This window comes from Zosterops lateralis (genome assembly GCF_965231275.1).
Source record: "Zosterops lateralis genome assembly, chromosome: 6".
Taxonomy (NCBI): Eukaryota; Metazoa; Chordata; class Aves; order Passeriformes; family Zosteropidae; genus Zosterops; species Zosterops lateralis.
Window position 1 is genome coordinate 57,297,436 of NC_139761.1, and position 21,644 is coordinate 57,319,079.

Consider the following 21,644-nt stretch of genomic DNA (forward strand, 5'->3'; position numbering starts at 1 on the left):
GAACCTGATGGTTCGTTTTGGAGATCTCAAAGCGCAAAAGACACAACAGGGGACAAACCAGTTTGCTTAAACAAAAAAAATGCACTTTTATTTAGTGCCCACAATGCGATAGTAGGGAGAGAAAATAGAGAATAGTGAGAAAGATAGAGAAAGAGGGGAAGGGGGATTATAGCTACCACGTGGAGAGTCGGAGGTCCTCAAGACGTAGAGATGCCCATAGACGCGATCTTCTCCAGTGGGGTGATCACAAAGGGTGCACGGAATCTGCAGAGTCTTTATAGGCTGGTCGGGAAAAGGACCAAGGCGAGTGGAATGGAGCCAAAGAGGGCACTGGGCCAGTGCAGGCACCTGCGTCAAAGTTGGGTGCTCAGGAACAAGCGGCAAGCTGTACCCTTCTAGCACGGTCAGTATAGTCAGCTCAGTCCACTGTAACGAGCTGCTATTGTTCTTGCATTCCGTTCTCGTGGAGATGCGTATCAGTCCTCGGCAGGCGCCCCACCTCAGCCAGGCCAGGGGCTCTCCCCAGTCTCTCCGGGGGTCTTGGTCTTCAACCATCGGAGACAGTTGTGAGGCATAACACATCCTCGGACAGACTCTGACACCACCCCGTGACTCACGACTGGCGACAAAGGTGTTCTTCCATCAGCAGGTTCCGTAGTCTCGTGAAGTCTTCAGGACTCATCCACATTGGCAGCATATCCCAGAAAAACAGAGACAATAGAGAGGGTGTAGGAGAGAGAGAGAGAGAGAGAGAGAAAGAAGGTAAAGTACGGAAAGGGAATAGAAGCAAAAAATGAAACAAAAATTATAGAAATTGATTTAACAATTTTTCAAAATAATCAACATAAATCACCAAATAATTAATATAACAATTTTCAAAATATTAACTCAAATTACTAAATAATTAATATAATACCATCAATTAAAATCAACAATTACAATTTTTCAAAATATTAACTCAAATTACTAAATAATTAATATAATATCATCAATTAAAATCAACAATTAAAATTTTCAATCAAATACTTAATTTAAAACAATTTCTTTCACAAAATTCTTTAAATTTTTTTAACATGATAATAATTTCTAAGCAAACAAAAACAAAAAACAAAACAAAACAACCTTAATTTTTAATTAACATGACTAAGACAAAGCAACATTAATCAAAACAACAAACCATTTCAAATCAAACTGCTGTTACAGGCTTAACTTTCGCTGTCTGGGTAGTGCATTTTACATCAATAACTTTAGGAGTGTCCTTTGCAAGAGGGATGTTAACTAAAACAAGGCCAATCAAAACCAAAATCAAAAGGAGGACGTGGCTGGGACTTTATAAGAGAAGTCACATCCTGTAATTGTGGTAAAATCACAAACACAAAAATTTGAGTGATTTTTAGTATCTACTATTGCATTTTCTACAACTACAACATCTCAGACAGTCCTAAAGCATGCACACCCATTGCCTATATACACGAGCACTGTTCCAGGAGCTTCGTTAGGATGTACTTCAAAATGACAAATATTTTGCTCAGTGTCCAAACAAATGTCCTGAGCTATGATTGCATTACTTTCACAAATGAAACCTTGCTGCTCCCTAACAACACAAGATTCTAAATTGACAGTTTGCCGTTTCTCACCAGTTTGACGGGCCCATTCTCTATGCTCGGAAGGATAGAGAATAGCTCCATCATGGTTTATACCTAATGCAAAGATAGGGAATATCAAATGTACTGAAGCATTACCTATTGTTAACACAAAGGCTGTAACTGTGTTAGTATTGGGGTTGTAGGTAAAGTTCACTAATTTCCACCAGGATTGGAATTTTCTTTGAAAATAATTTGAATTGTTCCAAATTATTTTCCAAATTTCAGTAGGAAGAATTCTTTCTTCTTCTTGCCTTATAATTAAGGCAACAACCATCTGCATCCAAAGCTGTGCCTGGATGCAGCTTAGGGCCAAATAAATATTGTTTTGTGTAGCATCAGGTGTATCAATTACCAATTTGCTATCATTCACATTTATCTTTTCCCAATTTGGTAATATGTTTAATAGCAATCACTGAAGTGTCCTCAAAGCCAATAAGGACAATTATAATAATTGTTATAATTTGGTCAAATCTTTGATTGTGGCAACCAATTTGTTCATTAATATTTCTGAATCAATGCTATTTAAAATTTCTGTTTAAAATATTTATCATGGTTTATATGGCCTTCATGTCCCTCGGAGTTCTCCTGTGGAAAGTAAGCACAAAAGAATCTGCCACGAGGAGGCAGAAGGTTAGAATGATGAAAGTTGCCCATCCTGTATTTATTCGATGCTCTTTCCCTAGAGCATCAAAGGCTGCCCATGTATATTTATTCAGAGGGGTTTTCAGCACTAGTGGTACTTCCCCTACAGTAGGGAGGTCCACCAAAACAGACTGTCCAGGGCAATGTGCTGGATTGCTGGAATCACTTGGTCCCCATAGTGAGGGAATTATGCTTGAAGCTGTCAGGCAAAAGGCAGAAGGATCAGTAAACCAAGGATTTGCTGGCTGTTCGGGGGAAAAGGGAGGGGTAATGGCTGAGGCAGGTTTGTCTTGGATGCTATCCAAGTTTTCTGCTTCTTGTAGTGCTAGATTTTTCACAGCTCCTTTAGTTATTGAGAAGATGTTACAATAATGTTCAATCTGAGCAGACCACTGTGTTACTGAGGCCCTCTCAGCCACCCCGGCAGGTGGGGGGGTCCCAGTAGTGACTGACTTAACCTTGAAGGGGCCTCTCAAAACAATTGGTTGTTGTTGTACAATTTTCTCCACTTCTATGAGAGCTAAGCTAACCACAAACAAGCCTTTTTCCCAGGTAGTGTACCTCTTTTCAGCATCTTTAAAGCCACAAGAGCGAGAGCTGACAGATCTGATTGGGCCTTCAGGACCCCTTTGCCATATATACAATGACAATCCTGAGGTGGCAAATCTCCATTCTACCTGAAAAGGATCTGCTGGGTGGATAAAGCCAAGGGCTTGGTGAGCAGTTGCTTCAAAAAGCAGCAATTTTATTTTAACCAATTTATCATAAGGCAATTTGTCCATTACTTCTCGAGGTAGTCTCCTTTTCAGCCCTAGCAACCACAATTGCTGCTGGTTAGAGATTTGTTCTCCCTTTTCTGGTTTTTCATTAGGAGAAGCAATGTGCCTGACTTCTCTGGGTTTTTCGGGTTTGTCCTCTGAGTGCTTCACTGGTCCATATTTTCCACTGTTATGACTGCTGTTAGATTGTGTGCTAGGAGTAGTAAAAGGCGAGAAGTCAGTGGAACCGGTTTGATCACTTGTGTGTCCAAGAAATCTTTCAAGCCTGTCTACCGGAGTGATAGATGCTATTGTTTCTTGAAAAAGAATTGTTGTTGGTTTAAGAGACTCCGGCAAACCTCGAATTAGGGGGGTCATAATCTCGGGTCTGACAGGCTGTTGCATGGGTGACTCATAGTCAGAAATCAATTTTCTTTCATGTATCATTTGCAAGCATGCAGCTTTGTGTATGTTTTCTAGGAGTTGGTCCGGGGTGCAGACTATTGCCAGAGGGTTGCCCCTGTCAAGGGGACTTAGTCCCCCTGCCCAGTAAGCTGCACGCTGTGTCAGGGACCATGGAGCACGTGTATTCTCTGTTAAGAAAACTCCATGTCCCCAGTAGCCACTTGCTTCTTGTTCACTTAATTTAATTTGGTCACCCCCAGTAAGTGAAACTCTAAAGACATACTCCGTCTCTGATTCGCTAGAAAGTCGGGAGTATTCTTTCTTTAATTTAGCTAATCCAGTGGCTGTGTTTGGTGTTTGTTTGGTGGTTATATGGGGGTTATGAACCTCTTCATTTATATAATTAAATTCTGTTTTGACAAGAGGTCTCAAATTGGAGCAACAGAGTTCCCCACAATTTTGCGTGTGTACTAATTCTTTCTGAGGGTATATCTGCTTAATGCTGTATGTCTCCTTTCCTCCTGTTTCCTTTGGTGAATCTACAAGTTTTGAATTTTTGCTCTGCTCTTCTGCAAGGGAAATCTGCAGCAGATATTTCTGATTTCTTTCCTGTTCTAATTGTTTTTGCAAAGCTTCTACCAAATCTTGCAGGGATTTTATTACTTCTCCCTCTTGATTTCTTTTCTGTTCCAATTGTTTTTGCAGGGATTCTATTTCTGCTCTCTCTTCACTTACCCGTTTAAAATGGGTTTCTATGGCTGCCGAAAGGCAGGCCCCCAAAACTGAGCAAAGAATGGTTTTATTTCTGCCCAGTTTATACTTAGCATCATGTTGCAAAGAATATATTTTATCTACAATGTTTTCACACTTAAACCAATTATCTTGTGCCCACTCTTCTCCGGCTGGAGAAGGTCTAGCACCATGCTTTGTTAGCAAAGCAAAAAGAATATCCTTATCTTTTGTACTAGAATTTTCACTCATTTTTTGTGAAGGGACAAAAACCACTCTCAGGGAGGTATTCTTAAAGTTACAAACAATGGCACAGCTAATACTGTGTTTCCCTTCGCTTCCCTGGAATGGGAGAGGAGACCCAGCTGCTTGGGAGGCACTTCTTCACAAAAAACGCCTGTTGTCTCCTCAACTACACCAAGCAGCTTAAAACACAGAGTCCCATCTTTTGCACAGTGAGATCGTTTCTGAAATATCCTGATGACAGGGAGTGCTTATTTGCCTGGGTGTATACAGTTTGCGGGAATTTTCCCTCGCCCCCCTTGCTTTCTAACAGCGCTCACCGAAGTGGCGTGCTGGGTGCGGCTGAGACGAGGGTCCTTCCCCTTCTACAAACTATATAAAACCCGCAACTCCACAGTCTATCAAGATCCTGTCCGTGACGCCAATTTAAATGTCAGGGTCCGCAAACATATGCGGGGAACCTGATGGTTCGTTTTGGAGATCTCAAAGCGCAAAAGACACAACAGGGGACAAACCAGTTTGCTTAAACAAAAAAAATGCACTTTTATTTAGTGCCCACAATGCGATAGTAGGGAGAGAAAATAGAGAATAGTGAGAAAGATAGAGAAAGAGGGGAAGGGGGATTATAGCTACCACGTGGAGAGTCGGAGGTCCTCAAGACGTAGAGATGCCCATAGACGCGATCTTCTCCAGTGGGGTGATCACAAAGGGTGCACGGAATCTGCAGAGTCTTTATAGGCTGGTCGGGAAAAGGACCAAGGCGAGTGGAATGGAGCCAAAGAGGGCACTGGGCCAGTGCAGGCACCTGCGTCAAAGTTGGGTGCTCAGGAACAAGCGGCAAGCTGTACCCTTCTAGCACGGTCAGTATAGTCAGCTCAGTCCACTGTAACGAGCTGCTATTGTTCTTGCATTCCGTTCTCGTGGAGATGCGTATCAGTCCTCGGCAGGCGCCCCACCTCAGCCAGGCCAGGGGCTCTCCCCAGTCTCTCCGGGGGTCTTGGTCTTCAACCATCGGAGACAGTTGTGAGGCATAACACATCCTCGGACAGACTCTGACACCATTTTCTCACAGTCTCAGCTCTGCTTATTTTCTTAGGGGCTGATGGGAATGAGAGCTGCACATCCCCATGTTATTGCACTGCTCATGTTTGTTTTCATTGTGAATGTGAGAACAGTTATTTAGGATAAGTCAACTGTGTGCTGCTGCTGAATGAGTCTGGAATAGCTCTGCGAAAGGTTTTGCTATTCTGTATTTTTTTAGGAGAGAAAATGTCCTTTTCTGCTTGGAAATATTTCACAGTTCTCCTTGTCACTGTGAATAATAAACTATATATATATGTGTATATATATAAAATATATAAATAAATAGAATTCTTTTTAATAGATAAATAAACCTATTTTTCTATGGTTAGTGTAGATGATTATGGCTAATGAAACAAATATATATTGAAATATACCTGCACATGCATAATGAATACCCATAAAACTGTATCATGTCATGCCTCTAGAAAAACAGTTTCTTATCTTTTTTTCCATCTTCTCAATCTACTTTTCCTTCCTTTTGCCTCTCAGTCATTTTCAATTCCTAGCTGATGCCTTTCATGTAATGGACACTGTGTTCTCTGTGCCTCCTGGGAAAAAGATTCAACACTCTTCTCCCAAGAAGCACAGAGAAATCATTTTTTTTCTTTCCTTGGGAAAAGAAAAAAGGGTAATTGGCCAAGCAGCAGGAATTTTGGCTGATGTGTAGCAGGCTGACCTTGGTTGGAAGCAAGGTATGCTCAGATATTGGAGAAGTCTTTGAGTTGGCTGCAGGTGTATCAGCTGTCAAAGCTGGTTCTCCTGGTGGGATAAACGCAGTGAGAACCCTCCCCTGTGACTGCCAGCATCTTCTTGCCTTAGTTACACAGAGAAGATAGTGGTTTATTTGGAGGGAAGTTTCTGCCTGACTCTTCTCTATCCAAAAACTTGATTTATGTTTTATTGTTGACAAGCATTTCCATAATATGCTCTACTCATTGGACCTTTTCTAAGCAGTGTTGTTTTATCTGCACCATTTACACAACAAACAATGCCATGCACTGGGTGGACTGATTAAAATACCTGCAGAAATGCTCCTTTTGGGGGGAAGAGAACAAACAAACTCCTCCTGTGTGGTTTGATTTCAGGCTCACCTGGTGGCAGCATTTGAGCAGAGCCTGGGGAACATGACGATCCGACTGCAGAGCCTGACCATGACAGCAGAGCAAAAGGCAAGCTTCAAAAGGATTGGGGAAATCTTCATTTCTGTTTCCAGCATTGCTGCCCGTGCTCCTTCTGTAGTTGTGCCACATATACAACTTGCCTTAGCACCCTCATTTGTGGTGACAGAATAAAATGTAATAAATAATTTGTATAAAACACTTGTTTTTTGCACTAGAGTTTTGTGGTAACTGATCAGGTTATTCCTATCAGTTGTTGCTTTGGACACAAGTCTTCAGTGTGGCATATTTCTGCAATATGTTTCATCCCAATGCAGCCATACATGGGCATGTTTGAAAGAAACACCAAGAAGAATACTTACAAGACTGGCAGCATTGTGTTTTTGGACAGTATACTTGAATAGACACGATTTCTGCATTACAGGATACACACCTTTTTTTTATCCTAATACCCAAGCTGTTTCGCATTCTGTTGAATGTGGTTCCCCAAACCTCACTTTCACCTCCTTGTACATTTATATTCCATAAATTCACTATCAACTACCAAAATTCGGGTGGAAAAGCAGCTGCTTTGGAGTTCTTCTCCCATGCACCATCATCACCATCATATGTTGTTTTTTCCTTATTCAAGGACTCAGAACTGAACGAGTTAAGGAAGACAATTGAACTCCTGAAGAAACAAAATGCTGCTGCTCAGGCTGCCATCAATGGAGTCATCAACACGCCTGAGCTCAACTGCAAAGGTGAGAGACAAGCACCACATACAGAGACTCCAGGGCTCTCCAGTGAGGCTTCAGTCCTCTGGGTAAAAGCTGATGTAACCATCAGTAACCCAGAGTAACCCAGTAGTTTACACTGGGGATAAATTATAGAAGGCAAAGCTTGAAGCATCTCAGATGAGTTAACCAGAACGACCCAGTAGTTTACACTGGGATAAATTGATGAAGGCAAGGTTTGAAGCATCTCAGTTGAGTTACCCAGAGTAACCCAGTAGTTTATACTGGGGATAAATTGCTGAAGGAAAGGTTTGAAACATCTTGGATTTTAATCTCGTCACAAGAAACAAGGATTTGAAATACACAGTACATCCATTGGAATGAGTGATTGTCAGAGTGCTGGTTTCCCTAAATGTTTCTTCAGGTTTGCATGATTAACACCATTCATCAAATTTTCTGGATAATTTTGACCCTGCCTCCATTCCTCTCCAGGTCCTGGAGCTGCTCAGCCCACGGACCTGCGGATCCGGAGGCAGCACTCCTCAGACAGTGTCTCCAGCATCAACAGTGCCACCAGCCACTCCAGTGTGGGCAGCAACATCGAGAGTGACTCCAAGAAGAAGAAGAGGAAGAACTGGGTGAGTGTGTTTCAGCAGGCTGTGGGAGATTTATGTGGAATTATGTGTCAGGACGTGCAAGGTGAAATCCACCCAGCTGCTCCTTCCTGCCTGATGCAGCAGGTCAGCCCAAGGACTGTGCATTGCTGGGATCTTGGGTAAACTCTCCTCTGAAGGCTTCATTGAGTTGGAAGGGATGCATATCCTTGTGTTGACTCTGCACGGGGTTGAATTTTAGCTTGACAGTGAAAAAGCCAGCCTTAAAATTAGAAATGGCTGTCAGAGATCAGTTCTGGCTAAAGGTGTGTCCAGCCCCTTAAGGGAAATGTGGCATCTATCATTAAAGTAAAACAAACCCACAAGAGAAGATCATTCTTGTGAGGTTTTTTTTTGTTTGTTTTTACCTCGTAAGGCTTTCTTATAAGTGAACATGTTAAACCCTTTAAGAACTCTTTGTCCAGCATTAACTTGGAGTTCTAAGAATAATACCAAAAAAAAATTACTGATTGTTGTAATTTTTTCATGACAGACATCTCTTTTGGAAGTTTTTGCAATACTTACCTGTCATTTCCCATTTTTCCCTCTTTGCTCATCACATACTATGTACAAGGTACCCTGTACTGGAGGAAAGGTACATTATCTTCAACTCCATTTTCAATTAGACCATAACTACCTTAGTGACCTAGTCTGACTGTAGTTTGGACTGAAGTTCCTAGATCCTTTATTGTAGCCAGTAAAACAATCCACCCCTTTCTTCCCCCTGAATTTAAATCTCCCTGGATCTCTTGGGTGTACAGATAAATCTGTAGAGATGCAAAATGTGGTTAGACGTGGTAAAAGCTTCATTTGTATTTGCACAATATCCTCTCAGAAATGTTGATGAAACTCCTGAACTGTAAGAAAGAGCTTCCTGAACAAGTTCTTGTTTTTATTTCTCTCTTATCTCAGAGGTTTCATTTTGGGTATCTCTTGGTATTGCCAGGTGCTTCACAAAAGAAGCATTTCCACTTTGCCCCTTAAATAATTGGTTCGTCTCCAAATCCTTCTTGTGCTGTACATTAGTAGATAGACAAAGTAAATTGCTGTAACTTTTAAATTTCTAGCAACCTTTAGTTTGTGACACAAAACTTTTGTAGTCATTAAGCCTTGATTATGATAAACGTTTTTTTAAATCCTTGTTTAGCTTCTATTCTTTGTTGTTGTAACCTAGTGGATATGGTCCTACATTTCTCATCCATCAGATAACTATTTTTGAAGAAGGTTAAGGGAACATTTCCTTGTTGTAAAGATAATTAAATAAAGTTTCCATGAAGTAGAAGAAACGGGACAGTATTTTTATGTTGTTATTAAAAATGAATAGGCCATTGCTGTGAAGTGGAAATTGGAAATTAAAACACTACTGAGAAGAATATGTGAGCTGAATCTGATTCACATGTTCTTTATTCCACCAGTGCTGAGGAAGTTCTCAGCCAAGATCTTTGTGTTCTCTGTGGAAGCAATGCAGCTGTCCATTCAGAGCTGAAACATCAGATTTTCAATGTTTCTTGCTGTAGGAGCCTTTGTCTAGCTTTAAAAACAGCTTTCATCTCATGTTAAGCCAGCCTGTGTAAAGTATGTAATTTGCAATGGCATTAAAAGGTGTACAAAGAGTATCCTCAGTGGGGTGAGGATCATCAAGTCCAGACTTTGATTCCAAGGGGGTTTAACTTTTAGGACTCCCTAAAAGTGAAACCATATACCTAAGAATATTGTCCAAATGCTTTTTGAACACTGCCTGTTGACTTGTAACTTTGGGATAACATCAGTTAATTGACATGAGTAGTAATCCTTGTTTGGAAAATGGCAGTCACATTACAGAAAGTTATTTTAGTTGCAGGTAGGTAGAGAAGTTGCAGTCTTTTCACGTGGTAAAATACATTATTAACTTGGCTTTTAGCCAAGGTGCTCTGCCTGAGCTAAGGAGAAAATGTAACTTAAATAGTTAAGAGAATTTGGGTCTGGTGTCTTCCTCAGGTAATGCAAAAAAACGTGGTTAGAGACACCTGCTTTTGGAAAATACAGGTTCCGGTGTTAAAGTAACTGCTTGTCTTTGTTAATCATTGCTCATGTTTGTCTTAGAAATCCAGAACTTCCCTTATCAGTGGCTTTATCTGTTAAAACATGTCTTTTTTCCTTCCCCCACTTCCTTTTGCTTGCACTTCTTCCGGCAGGTTAATGAGGTAAGGAGGAGCTACTTTGGAGGGGGAGGTACAAATCTAACCCACCATTGACACCACTAACCCTGCCAGCACCATTAACCTGCCCTGGGCCCTGGGCCAGCACAGCTGCAGGCTGTCCCCATGCTGCTCCAAAGCTTGCTGCACTGAGCAAGAGTCTGCTGTCAAATAGCTCTTAAAAAATAGGAAGCATCCATACCCACTCCTATTGACCTTATTAATCTGATAAAATAGTTAAGTGAAAAAAAAGCTTCTTTTTAATTTTTCACCTGTGTTAACTATGTGTGTGAGTATGGCTGTAGCATCTGGAGTATTTGCATGTTGAGAGTTTTTTTAGCCTGTGGCTTTTTTTTTTTTTTTTACTGGTTTCACTCTTAATGATGGGCCTGCTGCTGTGGTCTTGTTTTTTTCTTTTTCCAGTTACGCAGCTCCTTCAAGCAAGCTTTTGGGAAAAAGAAATCTCCCAAGTCAGCATCTTCTCATTCAGACATTGAGGAGATGACTGATTCTTCCTTACCTTCCTCACCAAAGCTGCCACACCACAACACCACTGTTTCAACACCACTGCTGAGAGCCTCCCATTCCAACTCCCTGTAAGTGATTTTTGGAATTTTTGGACAGAAAACAGCATGGAAAGCATCTTGCTGCCTTGGTAGAGGAAAGGCAGAGGACAGAAATGCTGAATTTGTGTACTCAGGGGTTTAAAGATGTGTGAGCTGACTCCCAATAGACACTACCAGTCTACCTTTGCATCAGTGTCCAGGAAGCCAAAAATCATTGCATCAGTACTGTAAATATTTCAGTGGACTGCTCTCTCAGCAGAATGTTCTGAGTATCAAGAATATTTATAACCAGGGTGACCTTGAGGTGCCAGAGTAATTGGATCTCTTGCTGTTAATTAAACAAACCAGGTCAAACCTGGGATTTTGTTTCTCTTGTCTAAACACAGCACATATTGTGTTAATCTGCCGTGGTAAGTTCCCAATTCTATTGACAAATTCAGATAAAGGAGAGGAAATCAGACACTGTGGTTTAGTGATACAGATGAGCTCATCTCACCACTCATGCCTGGTGAATGGAGATGATCCACCTCTCTTTCCTTCTGTAGCTCCCCCACCACCTGTGCCTGGTCCTTCCCACGGCCACCTGTGAAATAATAAAGTTTTAACAATTCCCTTGCCACGCTGTTTCGAGTCTGAAGGCACATTTTAGAAGGTGCATGGGGAATTTAGTAAAACAGCTTTTATGTCAATTCCATCAGTAGCTTTGTCACTTGAGCAGGATAAATAAATACAGGAGGTTGTAACAGGCAGTATTGTGAAACCTGTAATTACCAGACTGCCTGGTGACCTTGGGAGGTCATGCAGAGCTTCCAGCCTGATTTCAGAACAAATGCACTGGAGTAGTTCCCCTCCACTTGTTTTCACATGAAGAGGTGAGAACAATAGCAATAGTTTCCAGCTGTATAACAGTGATGAAATGTCACTAGCAGAAGATAATCCCCCATGATTTTTTTTTGTTTCAAAGCTTCCTCTGTCTCTTGAGCCTCACTCAGTGCATTTCTGGTGACTACAGCAAGTTGTGCTTCAGAGCTCTCAGGCCAGAAAATTGTCAAATGATGATCCCATCTGTCATCAGCCAAAATGTTCTGTGGGTACATCTCACCTTGCTGTGGAAGCCAAAAGGATAAACATGAACAAAGACTAAATATGTGAAATGGAGAAAGGACAGAGCACAAATAAAATTAGTGTGTTCTGGCTTTTTGGTGAGGAAAACATCTCTCATTAACCTGATTTAGGGGAAGACATGTTAGGTAAAATCTCCCTTATAGCATGCAGACTGTGTGGTTGATCTTTATGCAGATACAGTTACAAATGTGCTGAAATGTTCTTACTCAGAAACTATTTTTTTTTGTGGGTGGAGGGAAGAAAAATGCCACCAAATTTTTTTTTAAGCTTGAGTTCTTTAAAGTGAGCAGGAATTTATCATGCTTGAATAGGTGTAGAGTTCCAAAGCCCTCCAGAGCAGTTCAGGGAAACCCAGCTGTGCACACCTGGTGAGCTTTAAATCTGTCTGTGAACTCATCAATCTCCAACCAACTGCTGCTAAATGCCTGCACCCCCTTAATTTATTTAGATTTTGGCTTTAGAAGTTTTCTTTTATAGCAGCTACTGTGAAAAAAAATGAGGACTATCCAATAATAGGTGATTTCAGATAATTCTGTTTCAGATACTGATTAAAGAAAAACAACCCTCAGACATCTTTGTTCCATTAGACTCTAAAATTTCACATTTCAATGTATGATTTGTGATGCCACTAATTCAACAAGCTGGATTTGCTACCTGCTTCAAGCAGGATAAGAAGGGCTTTATTCCTCCTCTCCTAATAAATCCTGGAGGAGCCCCCTGAGAGAAGGAATGAGTGTGTGTTTGTCCATGTCCTACAGTATGACCTGTTTAATATCTGATTTGTGGTACTATCACTGTAGAACATGAAAGAAAGATGAGAGGCTCCAAATATTTCAGAAGGCAAAGAGCATAGAAAAAGAAGGCTTTTATTGTCTAATTCTTACTACCTTTTATAAGGTGTTCCCATACAGAGTTAACATGGTTGGTGAATAGGAATGACCCCTCTCTAGTCCCATTGATTAAATTGGAGAAACAGCAAAACACCACCTGGAGAAAGGTTGTTTTGAGAAAGGAGAGTTGTTTGCCAAGATTGTTTTGAGAAGAAGCTTTTTTGAGAAATTTTTCCTTGGGAAAAAGTTAGCAGCTGCCAACAGGCTTAAAATCTTTCAGTCCCAGAAATATGAAGCCCACATGGTACCACCAACTCAACGAGCCGGAACTGCCACCTGCTTCAAGCAGCATGAGGAGGGCTTCATTCCTCCTCTCCTAATAAACCCTGTAGGAGCCCTCTGAGGGAAGGAACAAGCTGTGTGTTTGTGTGTGTCCTGCAGGATCTCTGAGTGCACTGACAGCGAGGCCGAGACGGTGATGCAGCTGCGGAACGAGCTGCGGGACAAGGAGATGAAGCTGACGGACATCCGCCTGGAAGCCCTCAGCTCTGCCCACCAGCTGGACCAGCTCAGAGAGGCCATGAACAGGATGCAGGTGAGGAGCTGCAGGAAAGCTGGCCTGTCATTCTTAACCTGCACCAAGGGAAATATAGGTTGGATATTAGGGAGAAGTTTTTCACAGAAAGAAAAATAAAGTATTGGAATGGTTTGCCTGGGGAGGTGTTGGAGTCACCATCCCTGGATGTGGCACTCAGTGCCATGGTTTAGTTGAGGTGTTAGGGCTGGGTTGGACTTGATGATCTTGAAGGTCTCTTCCAACCTTGTGATTCTGTGAATTCTTTTAAGTGCAGCTAACAAGCAATTTGCTAATTCCTGTATTTTTTGCTAATTCGCTGTTTTGAAAATGAGAAGTTCCTCTAGTTCCACAACAATCTGTTCTGAGGGTGAAAAACTAAATGCACCTTGTGTAAACAACAAGATTTTGCCCCACAAAGGTAAAATGTAAACATATCTAGAGAGAGAAAATTTGATAGACATACACAATAGCTCTTACTAACCAATGAACCAAGTTCCACTGTACTGCTGGCCAGGTGAGTTTAACACAGTGCCCTTTGATACTACCTTTAAGTATAAGCTTTGGGAGTAATAAAGGAGCTTTCTGAAAACTTTTAGCTCTGTCACTCTCTTTGTCTTGGCTGCCTCTACAACCACAAGGAGCAGCCACCCCACATCCTGCAGCCTTTGCTGATGTGGCCCAAGCATCCCCACAGTAAAGATCTGAAGTTTCTGAGTGCTTGCTAAGGGCTGTGTTTAGCTTTGTGCCAGCGTTAAACCTCCAGTAAAAATCTGCTTGAACACTTGACTTTGCTGCCCTCAGCTGCAGCTGTTTCAGCCCCAAGATGGGGACAGCATTTTGTTGGCTGTCAGAAATGTTTCCATGCCCTCTGCCTCATGGTGATTGCATTTCAGCATTAGTTAATTCCCCCATATTTAGCTATTTTAGGATATGTTGAAAAGTTTTACAGAAAGGACACTGTAATAATTAAAATCCTTAATTAAAACATTTTGAAAACAGCATTTCTGCCAAACTACCATTTCTTCTTAAGTTTCTTACGTTGCTATCTTATAATCATGTTTTCACTGTGCCTTCTCATATCTGACTTGTCTTTCCCAGAGTGAGATTGAGAAGTTGAAAGCAGAGAACGATCGGCTGAAATCTGAAAACCACGGCAGCTGCAGCAGGGCTCAGTCTCAGGTTTCCATCTCCTCCTCTCCCAGACACTCCGTGGGGCTCTCTCAACACAGCCTGAACCTCACAGAGTCAACCAGTCTCGGTGAGTTTAATGAGGAGGGTGGTGGGGCAGGTTTTATCCTGCACTTGGAAGGCTGGGACTGGCTTAGCCCTGGAAAAATGAAAGCATGAGGATTATTAACAGCTGAGGTGTGGAAATATGTCACGAGCTGGCACAAAGCCTTCTTTTAAATATCATCATAGGTCTGCTACACCCTCAGTCAGAGGTGTCCAATTATGACCTCAGCTCTGAAAAGTCATGTTTAAAGCCATTTAAGTGGTGCACATTTGCCAGGGGATATATCACAGGAAGGAAAATACAGAGTAACTGGCTAATAATTTTCAATGACCTTCCCTTTTTAAGAGGGATATGTGGTGGGGAAGTCAGTCAGCCTGGTTCTTGGGTTTTACCTTGGGGCATGTGAAGCCCAGACATGTTGTGTTAGACTCCAATAAACCAGAATAACTTCCTCCATTGTCACTGAGCCCCAGCTGTGAAGCTGTTGATGTTTCCTGTCCACAGACATGCTGTTGGATGACACTGGAGATGGCTCTGCCCGGAAAGAAGGAGGCAGGCACGTCAAAATAGTTGTCAACTTCCAGGATGAGGTGAAATGGAAGGAGGTGAGTTGGGTTTCATCCCCAGCTTTTGAAATGTGAGTGGCTTTGGAGCGTGTAAGGGAATTCAAGTTTGCCAAGGACTTTTAAGAATTTTCTCAGGGAAACAGTTCATTGGTGTGTTAACAGTGATAGAGAAGGCTCCCTCCAGCTTCCTTGGAGCTGCTGAGAGGAACTGAAATGCCAGAAGCACCTACCTTATGGAAGAACTTGATAAATCCAAACTGGGAGATCTATACCATATCATTCTAGCTCACGTTGTCCTCTCTGGCACGACTACCCTGTTTAGAATTACATCTTTCAGAGATGTTTCCTGTCCACAAGTACGTGAAAGAATCCTAAACACCCAAATAAATTGCAAATATTGTAAAGTTTCATCCAATCTCGTCTGTTGGAAGTACTACATGCATGAGTGTATTATACTATATTATTACTAATATATATTATATTATTGCATGTCTTTGCCAAGCAATGGCCTCGCTATCTCACATTTTTGAGTACCTATAAAAGTGTGTTTAAGAAGTAACTTCATGTCTTCGTGAGGGGTGGACAAAAATCTGAGTGATCAAAAATAAAATGGTCTCAGCAGATCTTTCCATTGAATACTGATTTTGCATTAATTGTTACATTCCCAGATAAACAGTAAAACTGCTGCTGATTGACTGCAGTCAGAGCAAGTTTTAGTAACACTTCAAGTCTTGTGATAGAAATTAGTTTTCCCTTCAATTAATGTTTGACAATGAGTGCATCTGTAGAAAAACAGAGGAATTATATTTCTTCTGACTTCTTTTATCTGCCTTAAAAAATCACTTACAAAATTCAAGATGCTGTGATACATCACATATTTAAATATAAACTCTTTTTCTATCTTACAACTTTTATGTAGAGCCACGTGTAATTTCTGTATATATAGGTTTCTGTGCCCACAGCAGAATTTCTAGAAATAAAACAGGATAAACCTTGCAAATGCCACTTCTTTAATTGTGAAGTCATGGAAGAATGAACTTGCCATCTACTTTTCTCTCTAGAATATTCCTAGGAGTCTTTCTCTCTCTTTGCTAAACTGTAACCCTCTCAAAGATTTTTGAATTCTTCATGGATTGATTAATAAATACCTTGAACTTAACATCACAGCCACCTGAGTGTTCTTTAGATTTGTGAGTCCAACACTGTAGAAAGTGTTTATCATGTGAAGAGGATTCCATATGCCACTCAGAACTCACCATATAGAGCAATAAGGATGTAATAAGAATGGACCATTATTTAGAAATGAAAGGGGAGGGGGCAGGGAGGGCCAGCATTTCAATTCCATTCACCACACTTGTCTGACAGAGTTATTCCTGTGCCTTTAGGATTCCAGACCCCGCACCTTCCTCATAGGCTGCATTGGAGTCAGTGGGAAGACCAAGTGGGATGTTCTGGATGGGGTTGTGAGACGCCTGTTTAAGGTCAGTGGGCACAAAATGCCATGAGCTCGAGTTCTCCTGTGGGGTTTTGATGGTATCAAAGTATATTTAATTTTGTGCATTGATCAGAGAGCAATCCCACGGTGCTGCCTGACCTCCTGTGTCCCTTTTCCACCTGTGTCCCTGTCCCAAAACCCCAGCTCAAGTTCTCCTGTGGGGTTTTCATGGTACCAAGCTGTGTTTAACTTTGTGTGTTAAGTCAGTGGGCACAAAATCCCGTGAGCTGAAGTTCTCCTGTGGGATTTTGATGGTACTAAGTTGTATTTAACTTTGTATATTGAGCAGAGAGCAATCCCACAATGCTGCCTGACCTCCTGTGTCCCTTTTCCACCCCCAGGAGTACATCATCCACGTGGATCCTGTGAGCCAGCTGGGGCTGAACTCAGACAGTGTTCTGGGCTACAGCATCGGGGAGATCAAGCGCACCAACAGCGCAGAGACCCCGGAGCTGCTGCCCTGTGGGTACCTGGTTGGGGAGAACAACACCATCTCAGTTACCATCAAAGGTAATTTCACCTGACCTGCCTGCTGGGGTTTTCACTGGGGGGTTTTATCAGAGCTTGCTGTGTCAAGAAGCTACAAGAGGAGTAGAAATTTCTTATTGAAACTTCTTGTTTTTCCTGTTCCTACCGTTTACTTGCTCACTTCTATTTTTATTTGATATAGTCATCACTTGGGTTATGCTAAGTCTGTCATTTCAGCAAATTTTCAACCTGTAACTCTAGGAATAATTACACACTTCACAGATCTTGAGTTGTCCTGGAGAAGACCTCACACCACAAGGGATGCAGTGGAGCTGTTTGAGCAGCAAAATCCTTTCCAAATGAGTCAGGCCTCAAAATTTCATTGGTTCTTTACCACAGCTATAATTGTTATTTCCTTCATGCAGGGTAAAAAAAGAAAAAAAAAGAAAAAAAAAAAATCTTGACTCACTTTATTGATTGGTCTCCCTGAAAGGTCCTTCCTAAAGTACCAGGAAGGAGGGAGCTCAAATTTTATGGGACACCTTAAAATCCAGATTTTTCAAAATGTATGGTTTTCAGAATTCCCATCAATTTCATTCCATAAACTGATAAAAAATTAGTATTGGTGTTTCTCACTTGGTTTCTCAGGGAAGCACTTTTTAGTGAAAACTATACTATGAAACTAAGTTCAGGGGTAAAACCCTCAGCTGCTGCATTTTGAACATATATCAGTTTGCTCAAAGTTCAGTCTGCAGACAGATTGATGGTATTTGAGAGCAGTGCCAAACATTCTTCAGATCAACTTTGAAATTTGACTGAAAACAAATTTTTGAATATTGGTCTTAAAAACCCAAGTTACCTTATATAGCAAACCAGTGGGCAGGAAGACAAAATAAAGTGAGAAATACATCAATTTACCGAGGCTTGACATCAACCTAGGATATTCTACATATATAAAACACATCGTCCAGTCATAAATCCTAACTGAAATATTGCTTAAGGTCTGCCTGTGTCTGTAAAGCTGCAATTTGAGTTTATACTTAACTTGCACTGACTTGACTTGTGCCTTGAAGATTCCTAAGTGATAACAGTTTTCAATAAAATAGAAATTTATTTAATCCATTTATGGAAAATCACTTACATATACCTTTGAGATATAAAGCTGCCTATATAAATATTTAATATTCCAAGTAACCGCTGAGGTGCAAACATTTCTCTGGGTGATCTGCCAACTTCCCTTCCTGCTGTTTGTTTTGAAGCACTGTGTATTTTCCCTGAGCCAGTTCTGCCTGAAGTGACTGCTGACATGGCATAAATCCTTATCAGTAGGAGTTTTCTGTTGGAGGAGATAACTATCAGCATACAGAGGAGGAGTTTAATTACAAGCATTTGGGAAAGTAGGGGGAGTTGATGATAGCTGGGTTGTATGGGTTTTTGGGTTTTTTTTGTCTAGTGATCCAAAAGTAAACAGGTATATTCTGGGTGAATGCCTGGTGAAATGCTGTAAAATGGATGGCTTTGATACAATCTTACACAAGATATAATGAACCTCGTGAAGGTGTATCAGGTCCTGAGAGTGTCCAGCACTTCTCAGAATAATATTTGTGAGATGGCTGATCAGGTGTGCTTTGAAAATCAAAAGGTTTTAATAAAGGAGAAAATAACAAATGATACAAAAACACAACAAAAGCTGCAGAGAAACCTCTAGCACTGGCTAAGACACCCCAAAAAGTCCTGAGCACCTCTGTGCTCCTTCTTAAGGACTTAATGTTTTAGGAGAGGGCTTTTGGCTTGCTGCCCAATAGAAAAGGAATAGAAAGGAATAGAAGAGAAGAGAACAGAATAGGAATAGAAGAGAACAGAACAGGTGCCTCTGTGCTGGCGCTGAGCCACCCACGGTGAGGGAAGGACAGAAAGTTCTGGTGCTTCTCCCTTAAAAGTCAAGGGTGAGGCTGAAACCCCTTTTCCTTATGTTTGCCTGGGTGTGGAAATACACTGCAACATGGCTTGTGCATGAAAAGTGAGACCTGAATTCTTTGGTGTGGCGGCTTCCAAAGGGCCTTACGGATGCAGCTGAGGGCTTAAACAGGCTGAAGGAGGATCCAGGCTAAGCCCACAGGTCACCCCTGCTCTTGTTTTCCAGCTTTGTGTGTGCCTCCCTCCACCACGAGGGATATCAGGGTGGGGAAGGGGTTTAGCTCTGAAGTGAAGAGCAGCTTGATCAGGCCAATTTGGATAAAAATTGGAAATCTCCCCTAAAAGAGGTGAAACTCCCCAGAGGTTTGAGCCCAGAAGATCAGAACCCTTTTGAGTTTCCTCGGGACTCTGCCCCTTGGCCACTTGATAGAGAGAGGCAGCCTTGATCCAATTGTCTGAAAAGGAAATTTAATGATGCCAAAATAACAAACAGTGAGGTGTCCACTGCATTGGAGCAAAGTGGAACAAGGCAGTAACAAGGGGCCAAAGGCAAAAGGTGGGGTCCAGGGTCAGACAGGGTCTGAGGGAAGGGAACAATTAGGAATATTAAAATCCCTGCACCAAAAATCAACCTATGGTAACACAAAGAAGGAGAAACCTTCCAGTAATGATTTACATGCTTGAACTGAGGGAGCATGTGAGCAAGCCTTGCTTACTGTCCTTAGAAAAGGAGCTTTCCAGGGCTTTTCTCCTTCCCTGAGGAAACCACTCTGTACCAAGAGTCATGTCTCCCTGCTGCAGGTATCTGTGAGAACAGCCTGGACGGGCTGGTGTTCGAGTCCCTGATCCCCAAGCCCATCCTGCAGCGCTATGTGTCCCTGCTGCTGGAGCACAGGAGGATCATCCTGTCGGGCCCCAGCGGCACCGGGAAGACCTACCTGGCCAACCGCCTCTCCGAGTACATGGTGCTCAGAGAGGGCAGGGAGCTGGCTGAGGGCATCATCGCCACCTTCAACGTGGACCACAAATCCAGCAAGGTGAGCGCGCACAAACCCATCCTTGCTTGCCCAAAATTGGATTTCATTGTCTTCTTTTCTGCCTGTCAGAATTGGGATCGATACACGGGAGTTGCGGTTCTTGTGTTCGGACTCAGCATTTATTAGTTCTTGTCCATAGTACACCCTTACGAGCTCTAACTAGCAAGGTAGAAAACAAAGGTAAAAAATGGAGTACCTCTGACTCTTCCCAAGGTTATTTAGGTGCTGGTTACCCAATAACAAGATGACACCTATAGTATTTATATTTCTGACCCGGTAATTGACCACCCAAGGCCCGCAATGTGGACCTTTTTAACCCAATTAGAAAAAACCACCCAAAACCAAGAATAAGAAGGTGAAGAAGGACCCAGACAACGCCTTAAATCCTCCATATTGCCCCATATATATTACTATATACTAAAATCTTAAATTCTAAGTTTTTCACCCTGTGAGATCACACAATACTATTCAAACCATGCACCCACAACCCCAGTGCTGTCACTCAATTTCAGAAGCCTGTTCCACGGCCTCAGGTCAAATGCAGTGTTTGCTTGAGGGTCAGTGCCTTTTAAAACAGAAAGCCTGAAATTTTCAGCCTCCAGAGTTCCAACAGGAGACCTTTCTCAATCTGTCATGTTAAGCTTCCCTTTGTTTTCAAAGCATTGTGTTCATCCTGAAGGAAATGATATTTAAAGGTTTTCAGATTCACCTGATTATAGGTCTGGAAGAGCAGGCTTCCTCCAGGTGTGTGTTTAAACACCTAAAGGTGTCATGATTTTCAAGTGTTTAGGAGCCTGTTTTATGCAGCCTGTTTAACTTCCTGCTCAGGAAGTTAAACACCTGCACAAAATTCCCAGAGACTTAAGCAATCCCTATTGCACTTGGGCACTTTTCCCAAAACCCTCAAATGCATCTCCAGGCTGTGAGGAGCTTCTGCAGCTGCAGGTATCAGCAGCTGTAATCATGTGCTGGGTTTGGAGGGGCTGTTGTGCAGACACATTCCTGGGCAGGTAAGGCGTGTCCTGGCTTTTTTATGTGCTGCTGGTTTTGCTGAATATACTTCCAGTGATCATCTAGATTAAAGAAAAGGAAAAAAAAAAAGCTGTATATTTGATGGCCTTAGGCATATTTTCCTCTGGAGGAAAGGGATGGTTGAGATTGTGGTTGTAAGCCACTGGTATGATTTCAGACATGCTTTAAAGCTGCTGGGAACATTTCAACCACTCAGCAGCAGAACCAACAACTCGTCCCTCTTTCCAGCATTACTGAAAGGTCCAAATTTGGCCTCTGATGGGGGATGGTTTGTTTCCAGATTAATTTTGTCAGATGTATTTTGATGGAAACACAATTGCAAGATGATATAACAAATCTAGCTGGAATGCAGAGTTTGGTTTGGTATGGGGAGGGTTGATCAAGTTCCTGAAAAGAAACAAAAATATATTTCAGACCTCTTAGGTCTGACATGGATAGATGAAAAACACAAACTAAATTACAGAATATTAGCCCTCTTTAAGCCCTTATGTCTCACAGGATTTCTGGTACAGTCTCTTGAGTCATCAGTATAGCCTACAAAAGAGAAAGCAAACCATATCTTGTGTTTCCCCATAGAAAATGTGTGATTTGTTAGATATCAAACCCTTTTGCTTTAGATTTCATTAC

The 21,644-nt window shown here is 41.8% G+C and overlaps 1 protein-coding gene across 2 annotated transcripts in view; it reads left to right on the forward strand.

Annotated features, from left to right (window-relative positions):
• The window catches only part of NAV2 (neuron navigator 2), a 388,814-nt gene that overhangs the window by 357,869 nt on the left and 9,301 nt on the right, over positions 1 to 21,644 (forward strand). For both annotated transcript variants that reach the window (XM_083863374.1, XM_083863373.1), the window contains 10 exons: positions 6,592 to 6,675; positions 7,256 to 7,367; positions 7,833 to 7,978; positions 10,594 to 10,766; positions 13,133 to 13,286; positions 14,367 to 14,526; positions 15,007 to 15,107; positions 16,454 to 16,549; positions 16,905 to 17,073; positions 19,750 to 19,985. In XM_083863374.1, the coding sequence (XP_083719500.1) occupies positions 6,592 to 6,675; positions 7,256 to 7,367; positions 7,833 to 7,978; positions 10,594 to 10,766; positions 13,133 to 13,286; positions 14,367 to 14,526; positions 15,007 to 15,107; positions 16,454 to 16,549; positions 16,905 to 17,073; positions 19,750 to 19,985 (1,431 nt within the window). The remainder of the gene's footprint in view (positions 1 to 6,591; positions 6,676 to 7,255; positions 7,368 to 7,832; positions 7,979 to 10,593; positions 10,767 to 13,132; positions 13,287 to 14,366; positions 14,527 to 15,006; positions 15,108 to 16,453; positions 16,550 to 16,904; positions 17,074 to 19,749; positions 19,986 to 21,644) is intronic.